The 12,638-nt window shown below is 45.8% G+C and overlaps 1 protein-coding gene across 2 annotated transcripts; it reads right to left on the reverse strand.

Moving 5' to 3' along the window:
* Positions 1-306: 306 nt before the first annotated feature.
* lrfn5b (leucine rich repeat and fibronectin type III domain containing 5b) lies at positions 307-5,288 on the reverse strand. Of its 2 annotated transcripts, XM_071540958.1 has the most exons (6): positions 4,398-5,288; positions 3,420-3,594; positions 2,459-2,792; positions 1,171-1,471; positions 732-1,002; positions 307-692 (listed from the first exon to the last, which is right to left on the reverse strand). In XM_071540958.1, exons 1-6 carry the CDS (start codon positions 5,286-5,288, stop codon positions 307-309), a joined length of 2,358 nt encoding a protein of 785 aa, XP_071397059.1. The 2 variants fall into 2 exon arrangements, with proteins under 2 accessions (XP_071397059.1, XP_071397058.1); XM_071540957.1 differs by having other exon boundaries at positions 307-1,002.
* Positions 5,289-12,638: the final 7,350 nt, after the last annotated feature.

Consider the following 12,638-nt stretch of genomic DNA (forward strand, 5'->3'; position numbering starts at 1 on the left):
ATACCTCACACAACTAAACATTTTTTTGTACATGAAGTTGCTTTATACATTGTTGTGCCTTTCATCAAAGTTCGATCAAATGTCGCTATAAAGAAGACTTTGATAGGTTATAAGGTAGAAAACAAATGTGAAACGCTTCCCATAACCCTGTATGCCTGCTCTGCCCCCAGATATATGACAGAAGCTTACAGGTCCCTCATTAGAGAGCACAAAAGCTCAAAACAAGGCATAAAATCCCTGTCTGTTCCACAATGGGCCACAAATCCAATCTAAGAAAACAAGAGAACCCAGGTCATAAACTCCAAATCATAAAGTGCTCTCTAGAAGCCACTCAGACCTGGAGAGCTTGTCCCTGGCCCGGCGAATGTTTGTTGTGCTCTCGAGCTGCGGCAGCTCTCCACTCATTGACAGGCTCCGCTTGGAGCGCAAACTGCCCCCAGCTTTGGGGTAGGCCACATAGTAGCGCTCTTTATACGAGTCCACATTCAGGGAGTGCCTGCGGTTCACCCTCGTACCCCCTGCAGGCACAGTCATGTAATGGCGGGGGGCTTGGAGGGGCCGCGGGCCCCTAGGAACCGCAGTCCATTTGGTGGGCTGGCCGGGTACAGCCACTGCAACAGTGGTGGCCATTTTAACCTCTGAGGAGTTATTCCGGTTCATGTTATCTAGCTCAACGTCTGCCTGAGCTTCAGCTCGGCGGGCCTCGGAGGGTTTCGAGGGAGCGGTGGAACGTTTGGGCCTCAGAGTGCCTGGGGAGGCCGGGTGCCAGCTGTGGCTGGCAGCCGAGGTAGAGACGGTGCAGTCAGGGATGGAGGGTTTGGTGGTCGCTACCACGACTGGCAGTCGCTGCTTGGCTGGCTCCGGGGGCGGCAGGGCAACTCTCAGGCAGTCCTTGTCATTCTTCTCTGGTCGCAGGACTTGCTTGGACAGGGACTTGGGGATCCCACAGCCCTGTAGCTGCCCGTCACTGCTCAGCGAGCGAATATCCCCCATCTCCAGCGCCTGAGATAAAGTGAGATGGAAGCAGAGACAAGAAACAAGTAAGACGAGGGAGATAGGGAGACAGAGGAATGAGAGCAATTCTTTGAGGCATCCCTTTCAATATCGACACCGTCAACAACAATACCGAACAGATAAAGAACAACATAGAAGGAATCATGCAAAACTGACCTTATCTACATCTCCTTGGTTACAGACCCGGTAGCGCACAATGAGGAAGATGATAAAGGCAAGCACTGAGGCCACAATAATCCCTCCGATGATAACCACAATGGTGCCGCCGAGAAACTGGGACTGCATGAAGTGGCATCTCAGGTACTGCGGCTCAGTGGTGAAGTGGATACAACCTACCACCCTGGTGGCCGTCAGCGCGGTCACCTGGTCATCGTAGATGGCCAGCACACACAGGTCATACTGCGTGCCGGCCGCCAGGTTGTTTACCAGGATGTTCTTACTGGTCGGGGGTATCATCCTGTAAAACAAACGCGTTGTGAATCCTGATATCGACTAGAGAGGGTTAAATGACAGGAGACAGAAGCAAATCAGATTAACCGGCTTATTGTTTTGTAGCGATGAAATGACATGACAATCATTTGTCTCTCAGGGGGCTATTTAAGATCTGTCTGAGGCATAATCTTTTGTGACATTTGATTTATTCTCTCCAACATCATCACTGATAAAAGGTTGCTTTCGGTAGCTGGGGACGCAGGATGCCTCCGTTTGTTCACAACATCAGGATTATGGGCTTGATTCCCTAACGTGTCTCCTGCATTCAGTAGCCAATGCTGCATGCCATGTGTGTTGTTGACTTGAAGTCCGTTTGGATAAAAGCGTCTGTGTGATGGTCCTATCATATCTTAGTGATAAGCACTAAATATGGAGTGAAAGAGGGGAGAGATGAAAGAATGCTGTGTACGCCAGTTTCTCAGATGGGCGAAGATGTGTGAAGCCTCTGAAGGTTTTTGTAAAACACTGGCTGACTTCTCTTTCATCTTCCTATCAGTCTGCAGCTTAGTGCTGACATTCTATTTTGATTTTGTTGATTAGGCATTATCAAGGTTTTGCACATAGTAAATGATACACTCTGGCAAGGGGGATTATCAGTCAAAGAAAAAGAAGTCTGATACAGTGCATTAGTCTGTCTTCCTGATGGGATAAATAGACACCACAAATAATCATGTTGACAGCCAGGTCCAATTCTTAATGACTGAATTTCCAATGGGGTTTAAACAATGAAAGTAGACTATAAAAGGTAAAACAAGGGTTATGAGATTTTTTATAACATGGTTCACAACAGCTTTTAAACACAGTTTGCATAAAACCATGCAGATTTCAGGTTCATCTTTTATTTGTATAGCACCAGCACTTTAAGAGAAAGGAGCCTCACTGCCAGTTTGATTCTACAACCTCGGCATGTTTCATATCAATCCAGCACGACTCGGCATGTGTTGCTGCCTACCTGTAGACCAGTGAATCATCATAGGTGCCATTGTATTGGATTTGGAACATGCGGATTCCAGGAATACTCCTCTGGAAGTTGAACTTGACCAGGGCCGAGGTGGAGGTAGCCTCAGCAATTACCACTTTCTTCTCCTGGCTCGTCTTTGCGTTCCCCAGGGGCACGCCTCCCGCCTCCGCCCCCGTCTTGGTCACCGTGGCGATATCTGATGATCCGGGGTCGGGCTCCTGCTCCGCGATAGTGTTGTTGGTGATGTGGGGGAGTTTAGCGATGACCAGCTCCATTGTCTGCTGGGCTTCCCCGGCCGGGTTGGAAGCTACGCAGGTGAAGGAGCCTGGAACACGAACCCAGAAGATTATCATCCTCCCTGATATTCATTATGATGCACAGACTAGTACTACACGCCACACATCTATTAAAGTCGCAATGAAATGGCATTTTGAGAACTTGCTTGTATTTCCGGTTGAAACAGGATGTTGGGGCGGGACAAAACGTGGGGTGGGATCATTCGAAAGTGTCCGGTGGTGTAAACCGGTGGGATAGAAGTATCTGCCAGGAAGAGGCAGTTTTACATGATGGGAGGGGCAGAGAGGGAATCTGTGATATTATTGGTTGGTTTTTAGTTTTCTTGGAAGGGAAAGCAATGGGTTTTTGATATAAAAATCTGAGAAAATAAAAACTTTATCATTTTAACTTGATAACTTGATAATCTTTGGTATGTATTGTAAATAGGTGTATATAATGATATGGAAAATCAGCTAACAATGTAAAAAAAAAAAGGTCATTTTTCATTTCATTGTGACTTTAACCAGTGTGCCAGCAGCCTACACACTTCCACACTCCAAACTTTATCAACTGATGTAGACAAATACTTCAGTCCTATGGGCCACTGGTGTACCCAAGTAAACAAGTAATTTCGTTCAGTCAACAACACAAGCACAGCCGCTGGGTGTAAACAGACCGGAGTCCTTGACAGTGCTGATGAGGATGTCCAGCGTGCCGTCACTGTGGACCACGGCCCTGGAGGAGTTGGACATAAGGCGTCCGTCGGGGGCGATCCAGTGGATAATGGGGTCTGGGTCGCCCCTGGCCTTACAGCGCAGAGTCACACTCTGACCCTCCAACGCTCGCAGCTCCTGAGGCAAGGAAGGCAAGGCAGTTAGAGCTGGGACTTCTGCATATTTGACAAAATACAGGAACACTGAATCTACTCATGTTCAATTGTTGATGTTGAGACAGCCTAAATGAGTGAGATACCATAATTAATGCCATTATTGATGATCAATATTTCTAAATTGTTGCATTTTAAAGCTTTAGTGTCTATAATCAGCTATTCATCTTCATCAAGATAACAGGAATTACCCTGCGTATGAAGTATATGACAGTAATTTTGGAGTGTATATGCAACGGTCTTAGTAAAGATTTAGTTTCACTGCAATTATCTGAAAGGAGTCTAGTGAATGTAAATGAGGATATATAGCTGTGATTATTTAGAAAGGATTTGCAATCAGATGATTTTGTTTGCATGCATCAATCGAGGGCTAAGTCACTGTAAGCTTTCACTGTGTAACAAGAGCGTCACAGAAGATCCATTATAAACCTACAAATAGCTTTATTACACTGATAACTGAAAATCCATGAAAAAGAGCAACTCCAAACAATCTCAAGGCCACAATTTGATTAGATTTTTAAAGTAAACCCTGCATGATATATTTTATTTGAAACAATATTTGGTTAGCCTCGCAAGCCAGAAGAGCCTTGCAAGTTGATCAGCTTTGAGGCAGATTGATTCTGCTTAAATTAATCCAGGTTGGCATTTTGTGCTTTCTGTGCCCATCACACCGAATATAAGCCTCACAAGCCAGAACAGCCTTGCAATATTTTTACTAGCAGCTAGCGTTATATCTCACAGTGCAATTATACCTGCATACAGTTATACCTGAGAGTGCCTGGTGATGAGAGGAGGCTCACACAGGAACTCCTCCTCTGAAACGGTCCAGAAGTAGCGTCCAGCGAGGTGTTGGGGTGAAGCGCAGGTCTCCAGATCGTCCTCCCTCCTCAGCCTCCTCAGCCACAGCAGCTCACAGTTGCACCTCAGCGGGTTTCCCCCAAAGCTCAGCGCGAACGACGTAGGGCCCATTATCCCCGACGTGGCCAGGACCCCCGCCCGCTGGAACACGGGGTCGGGAGGAAGCTTCTGGAGCTTGTTGGAGGTCACGTCCAGCCTCTTCAGCTTCTGCAGGCCGGAGAAGGTGCCCTCTGGGATATAGCTGAGCATGTTGTGGTCCAGGTTAAGGGTGTGGAGGCTGGACATCCTCTGAATGGCCACCCACGGGGCGCTTTCCAAGTTGTTGTAGGACAAGTCCAGCTCTTCCAGGGCTGTGAGGTCGTTGAAGGCCCCGATGTGGATGTTGATCAGCTGGTTGTTGTTGAGGATGAGGTGGTGCAGCTTGGACATGCCGCTGAAGGTGTCGTTGGTGATGCGGGTTAGCCGGTTGCTGTCGAGGTGAAGGGCGCGCAGGTTCTCCAGGTCTTTGAAGGCGTGGGGCGCGATGGAGCCGATGGTGTTCCGAGAAAGGGTCAGGTCCACCAGCTTGGTCATATTAGCAAAGTCTCTGCGTTTTATGCTGGTTACAAAGTTATCGCCCAGACGCATCTCCACCGTGTGCCTGTCGATGTTTGGGGGCACAAAGAGCAGCCCCTTTTTGTCGCACAAGGTTGCCAGGTTGGGGTTAAGCATCTGGCAGACGCAGCGCTTGGGGCAGACCTGAACTTTGTGGGCCTTCACAGCCATGCCAAGGACTATCAGATAAACCAGGAGAGACTCCATTTGGCTTTCCAGTCAGGTTAATACACCTAAACAAGACCGGTGAAGAGAGAGAGAGGGGGGGGAGAAAGAGGGGGGGCATGCTATTTATGAAACAGTTTGGGAATGCAGAGCATGAAATGTGGTGATTGTTTGTAATTTGTGTAATCTCTATCACACCTGCACTGAGAAATCCCCTCCTAAAACGGCGCTGGGGGATTCTACTCTGTAAAGCTAAGATGTCAGCTTTCGCACTAGATTTGAAATATTACTATTGACAACTCAGAGCTGAGATTTGCAGAGAATCCAAGCTGAGCAGGGAGCTAAACAAGTCAATGCTTGAACAAACCATAGAGGCTGTTCAATTAGACATTAAAATAATTGTTCACCTGCACATGTCAGAATAACATCGCGACAGTTATACTTTTTAGCCCCTGCTCTGCTGATCCTACTTTTTGATATGATAATGCAAGTCCTTTCATGTTTGTGTACAGAAGGATGAAAGTCTAGACCGGCGGTCCAGTGCCTCATCAGAATTAGACTGATGTCTCCCAGGATCATATCGCCAATGGGAAGGGATGATGGGGCCCACTGCCTCCGTGAGGATGTGCTATGCCTGGCTATTGATTTTCTCTCTGCTCTCTCTGCTACTCTTACTTATGACACAACTGAGATGGGGGATAAGGAGGGATCCATTTGATGAATCCTGAGACCTTGTCACGGATATAGCATGTCATAAAACTAAGAAAGTGGAGCTCAGAGCATAACTGTGCAGGAGTACGACACAATAAAGCCGATTTGGTGTGACATTAGCCCTGATTATATTTGAAACTAAATTTATTGTCATTTTTGTTCAGCATGCAATATTCATCCCTCTGGGTGTCCTGTTACCGCACACAGAAAGGAACACCAATCCAATCAAACACAGAGAACAAGAGATCCAATCCCACAACTGTAGTAAAAATACAAAGGCTAACCTTTAAATACAGAACAGAATGGCTGATTTATGATTATGGCTTTCTGTGGTTTGCTGGTAATGCCCCCATTGCCAACGTTTGGTCTTAGAGACTGCATAAAAATCTTGCCTCAGCAAAGGGCCAGCCAACCGAGTTACTTCGTGCTTCAAAAGCCTCTGCTGCACCAGAGCTGTGACACAGAACTCACAGTATAATAACCTTGACAGTCAGAGTATGAAGAAAATGTCACAGAGTGAAGAATACCTCAGACAGAATGTGAGTGACACGCTGCCATGTGGGGGCATGTTTTTCATGTTAAAAGGGAGTGAAGCCTGGTGGCATCCACTGACAACAGTTGCATTTTGACAGCTGTATAAAATGTATCACAGCCTGACAAGCGGGGAGAAAAGAGGTCGCGTTAAAATGGCCCATAATAGCAAGGGGAGGGATGATATCATTTGGGAGAGCACACTAGGTATGACATTTTCATGAATACTGCTGATCAAGCGGCCATGCATCAATGTCTTTCCTGACCCATTTTTACGAGGGACAACTTCACCCCCTTTACCAAGTCACACAAGTGCGCTCCCTTGGCTCTCTGGTGTGGCGTTTTAGTCAGGGGAACAGCAGCGCAGAGATCTCAGTGTGAAACTGCTGAGAAATGGACTGTAGAGTAATTGTTAAATGCTGTTATGACGCTGCTTAAAGATGGCAGATGACTTCAGCGTCATGCAATACTGCGAGGCTATGTGGATTGATGTGCAGGCACCCATGTGGAAGGGAGAAGATATATATATATATGTGTGTGTGCGTGTGTGTGTGTCTGCATGTTTGTGTATATCAGGGAGCGGGTACAAGAGAGGAGGTGCATGCGAGTGTTCAAGGGAGTGTGTGCCTGTTCATGTTTGTGTGAATGTGTGCCAACCACCTTCTGCTCTGCTCTGAGTGGCACGGCCTCTGGATGTGCAATGAGGCGGAGAGGACCTGCTACTTCCCGACTAGAATGGCGCTGAGGACGTGATATTGATTCACTCTGCGGAGATGGGGGCTTTTTTCGCCGGTGAAAACTCAGCCAAACGTGAAGAGAATGGTTGCAACGGTAATCCCTACGAAATTCGTTTTGTGAGGACAAAAGGACAGCCCCATCGCTGCTGAGACCGGGCGGGAAAGATCTGTTGCTGTCTACCTAATTTGCATTTAATTACGGGGTGTTCCACAGAGATTTGCATAACAGGTCACACTCATCAAGTACATGAACAAATAACTAGATAATCAATCAATGAATTCATCAATCACACACTTCATCTTTAAATGTCACTCCCTCGGAAAATCATTATCCTACAGGTTGGGCTGTTCATTATAGTGAGGCGACATGGGAGGGCCACAAATAAACAAAAAAGCAGATAATCTACTGGTGCTTTAACGATAATCTCCTTCTTAGTCAATCAAATGTTCCTTTACTACCTCTGAGCAGGTCTTTTCTCTCTCAGAGCACAGACTGACAGCACACACCCACACACACACTCACACACCAGTGGGTGGAATTGTGCCTAATAGAGGTAGCTCACTACACAACAACCCCCAGCTATGGAGACAGACATTCATGCGCAGCAGCAGTGTACTGGAGAGGATATCTATGCTCTCCCTGGGGCAGCATTCGCCAAGAAAAGCCTTATGCAGCATGCTGCATGCCAATCGGCCGGTGAGGTCATGGGGGATATGTTTTCAGATGGTCTAACTTATGCTGGAGCTCATGTGAGAAAGCCTCTGCAATCCACGTTTGGGCAGGGAATCAGGGAAAGCAGCCCTGAGAGGGGAAGTTAATGAGATGAAGTCTGCTTGGTATGCCTCCACACAGGCCGGCATAATGGCACATGGCAGTGTCTCACCTGGGTTATACAGCGAAAGCAGCTGGATATCTGCTACCGCCAAAAATAAGCTTTGTTGTGTCAAGGAGGTAAACTGATGCTGCAATACATGATGGTAAAAGGGTATCGACAAAACAGTGAAATGGGTACTCAGCCTGCCCACTTTATGAGACCAAATGGAGCTGCTGCATCTGCTGAAGTGGATCAAATTTTGACTGAGCTGGTAGAAATTCTATTGTGTCTGATAAATGCTCTTGTAGCCCAAGTCCAAACATCCTGACCAAACATCGATGCTGTTACGGCCATCTAACTAACACATCTGTGTTTGTGAATGTGGGTATGTGCGTTGTGACACCCTTTTCCTACAGACTCTGCCAAATTCCCTGCCAATGTTAGAATGCGATAGCTCTTGGGTGACAGCCTTGATACCATGGCAACACAGAAAACGTCAGTTTGGGGTGAGATGTAATCAGTGGCTCATTTTCAGATCACCTAATAATATTTACAACAAAGACAGTTCTCTGGAAGAAAATACCTTGACAATTTTGTTTTTGGTAATGGCAGAGGTTTTGCTTGGAAGCCACTGCAGACTCATTCTACCATTTATGACACCTAGTTAACTCTGCACCGATGAGAAAAAAAGGAGAGATTGTATACTCAGCTAATTCAGTATTGGATTCAATGTTGGGAGTGACTGAATTGTTACCATTCGTCCAGCCTTGCGCATAAATAAAAAAAGAGCAATGGCTAGATGGGGCTGGATGGACCTCTGATGTAGTTTAATTTATTTTTCTGTTTCAGCCAGACAAATGTCTTTGTGACTGTGCGTGTGTGTGTGTGTGTGCCAGGGGATAGCATACTAAGCAGACCCCACTGCATCAATAGAAGTGCTGTTCATCAGCATTTACAACTCCCCCTTGTAATTCCAAGTGTTTTCCTTCACACAGTATCAGAGGAAATTCAGCGCTACCTTGATAGGCTAGATAGGCTTCCATGACTAGAGCAGGCTTCCCATTAATCCAACAACAACGAACACAGAAAATACCATCCAGATTTTAGATGCTGCTGTCTTGTATTGAACAGGAGACTGAACCGACCAAATTTAAATGCTGTACATTGATTTTACACCTTCATTCTCCCACAGCAGCGCAGACCCCCTGATGTGAAGGGCTTATGACCTGGGATTTTCTTCCTGAACGGGGAATGCACAATCCTTAAGGAGCACCTTTGAATATCAATATGACCTCCTCAAGTGAATATTCTCCACACTTGGCCCACAAGTGTATAGATTTTCAATTCTGTCAATGATTATGATCGTACACAGTGCAATGACTTCATATCCAGACCTCTCTTGGTGAAAATATCATGTTCTATTACAAAGGCTCTCATTCATGATGTCTAAATGTGGGGGAACAAGGGCAGCCAGAATTAAATCTATGATCACAATTCACCCATTCATTCATTTTCCCTTTTCTGGAGACCCCCTAAAATTTCTGTTTTCTCCCTCACACAGCAACAAAATGGCTAAATAATGTATAATGCCCTCTCTTCTTATTGTGTTGTGTAATCAAAAAAGCTGCTCTCTCACACACACAAACACACACACAGCATGTGGGCCAGGTGTGTGTGCATGCAGTTTGTAAATATGCCTGCACTGATAGGCCTGCATGTGAATTTATTTTCTTGAAATTCAGTGTGTTCGAAATCTGAATGAAAACGATTCTATAAAAAAAAGAAAAAGCTTCTTTTGTGTGAGGAGCAAAATTTGGGTCAATGAGTACAGAGCCTGTCTGCACAAAGCCTTGCTGTAGTAGAACCATATATCACTTCTTTTCCATCAGTGAAAGATAGCGGCACAGGCTACATCATTGAGTGTATTAACATAGCAGTAAGAGCAAATAGAGGCAGTAAAATGAGGCGTGGGCCTGGTTTCAGTGGTGTAGCAGTTACAATGGTGCCTCAGGCACTCATGAATAATAAGATATGTGATAACTAACACTCGACATTAAACAAGATCATTATACCTCATCGTTTATAAATCTCCCGGACAATATTTTCACTTGTCTATATCAGTCACCTGGCACTATATTTCCCTGCCTACATACTTAACCAGTAATTAATTTTCTTACTTGGCCTGATTTAGACTTTATCACACCTTACCAAGTGAATGATTGACGTGTAATTTGCATATCAGCCGTGGTTTAACCAGAGCACACACCTCATTACAGCAGCAGATATCACCGGTCCCTCTTTAGGCTGATAAAAGATATGATAAAACACACAAACATTTCACATCTGAAATCAATCTTGTCCTGCATACATCCGAGAGCGGACTGGGTAATGGGCGCATTAGGCATGATTCAGTTTCACCTGTAGAAAAAACAGCATGCAGCCAAGTGGATACTAAAAATAAAATTGCTATCTGACCGCGTTCCTTAGCAAATGAGGAGATTTTTTTGACCTTGCGGTACAGGTCCTGGGCTAGCGGGTTACAGCCTATACGCATAACCCCTGTCATAAGGGAAATTCTCCACCTTTTTTCAGATGGGTCCTGGGAGAACTACTCCAAGTCAACAGTATATTGCGCTTCTTGAAAGACAGTTTCCCAAAAGAGTTCAGGAGCTATAATTCACACCATTTGCAGCCTATAAAATGTTGAATTTACCTTGCAGATGGAACATCAACCCAGGTCAATGGAGGGTGGTTTGGAGCTTATTCCCTCCCAGTGGGGCTACGAGCATACTGAAGGAGCCTCGTCTAAAACAGGACCGACGGTGCCTCTTGGAGATAATTCAGGTGTCCCGAAAACGCGCGTCTTGGCTCCTACATCAGCGTGCGACGGCCTGCGAAACCACCGATGCCCTTCAAGAAATCCATGACCAACAGATAAAGGACGATTCCCTTCCGATGCCCTCCGACCGGTAAATTCTCACCGACAAATACAGCCCGCCGTCGCCTATGTTAAAAACCAGAAAACGTAACCTGAAGGGTCCCGGTATGGCTTTGAGGCTGCAGCTGTGCAGGATCGCCTCTACTGCGCATTCGCCTGCATGCACCTCCAGAAGAGAAAACGCCTTTGTAGCGACAGGCTGCTTTATTATCTACAGCGCTGAGTGACTGGTGTGCTGCTGAATCCAGCCAGATGTTCGTATCGCTTTCACGAGGTTTTCCAGCGACGCAGGGCTCAGTGTTGAGTTAATCCAGATTGACTGAAAGGTTGCTGCCATATATCCCCTCTTCTGCCCCCGGACTACTGTCAACCTCTCGCTGCCACCGATCCAGCTCCATTTCTGACCAGAGGTGCTGTGCTCGGAATGGTAATCTGTGCGCCCCGAGCTGCACAGAGACCATTTGTGTGCATAGACAGATGCAATGCCTCCCAGCCTATCTCACAGGCAGGAATCATAATTTATTCATGTAGATTGAACTCTGCTGCACGAAAATGCAGTAGGCCTATCCATAAGCGCAACATTCTCTCTCTCCAAAAGAATAAAGTAGTAGTAGGACTGCAAGAAGGTTAGTCAATCAGTAATCATTTAGATAGGCAAGAGCCAATCATAAGGAAAATGCTAATGAAGAGATATTTAATCTAGCAATTTAGGAAAATATGTCAGGCAATATCCAGTGTAAACTTGATATTAGATTATATTATCAGAAAACCATCCATCTTCTTCTGCATTAAACCATTGAGGTGAAAATCTACAGTAGGCCGGTCTACCTGCACTTTATGGTAAATCACTGTTTTTCAAGCTTGGGTGTTACAGTATAGCTGAATATTTCTGCATGTATTACATAGATTGTTGGCAAGAAAGTGTCGAGTTGGCTTAAATCGAAAGCGCTGGCTCCCTGTGGGTCTGGCTGGCACCCGAACCCATCACTATCAGATGCACAGGGTTGTATGGCCTTTAGTGCAAGTTGGCAAGGCACACATGAATAGGTCTATTACAGCGGCACAGTCGCCTTCTTGGAGGGGATAGTCGCACACTCAGTGTTTTTATTCCCAAGAACAATGGCCTGTGCTGCTCCTGGGCCTCTTGGCACTTCCAAATAGGTGTTTGTTGTCATCCAGAGAATTACCCCGAGGAGCTCTACTCCAGATCAATAGCTCCATCCAGTTACAACTGACGCACTTCAGATCAATAGGAATAGCCTCAGTGTAAGTGGTTTAAGCATTCATAGCTATCCAGAACAGATTTTCATCTCTAACTGTACAAAAATACATAATGACTGGTGTTAGATGTGTAACTGTGACACTGTGTTGTGTCAGTCTTTGTTACAGCAGGACCGGTGGTGATATCCAGTCTCCTCATTAGACCACATGGTACAAAACTATAGTCAACCGTCCACAGTGGCTAGTAGATTCAAATCTTCACTTGCCAATTAAATTTCTTGGTAGCTGAAGTAATTTTCATGCTAAGATATGAAGAACATAGGTTGGCTACCTGCAAAAACAGCTAGTAGAATAACTGAGTTTTACTAGCCACACCCAAAACTCACTAGCACCTGGCTGGTGGCAAGTGGTAATTTCAAGCCTTGCATGTGACATAGTT

This window comes from Centroberyx affinis, unplaced genomic scaffold (genome assembly GCF_046629955.1).
Source record: "Centroberyx affinis isolate AG114_WGS23_722 - 3 ecotype Tasmania unplaced genomic scaffold, CSIRO-AGI_Caff_v1 ptg003754l_1, whole genome shotgun sequence".
In the NCBI taxonomy this organism is placed as follows: Eukaryota; Metazoa; Chordata; class Actinopteri; order Beryciformes; family Berycidae; genus Centroberyx; species Centroberyx affinis.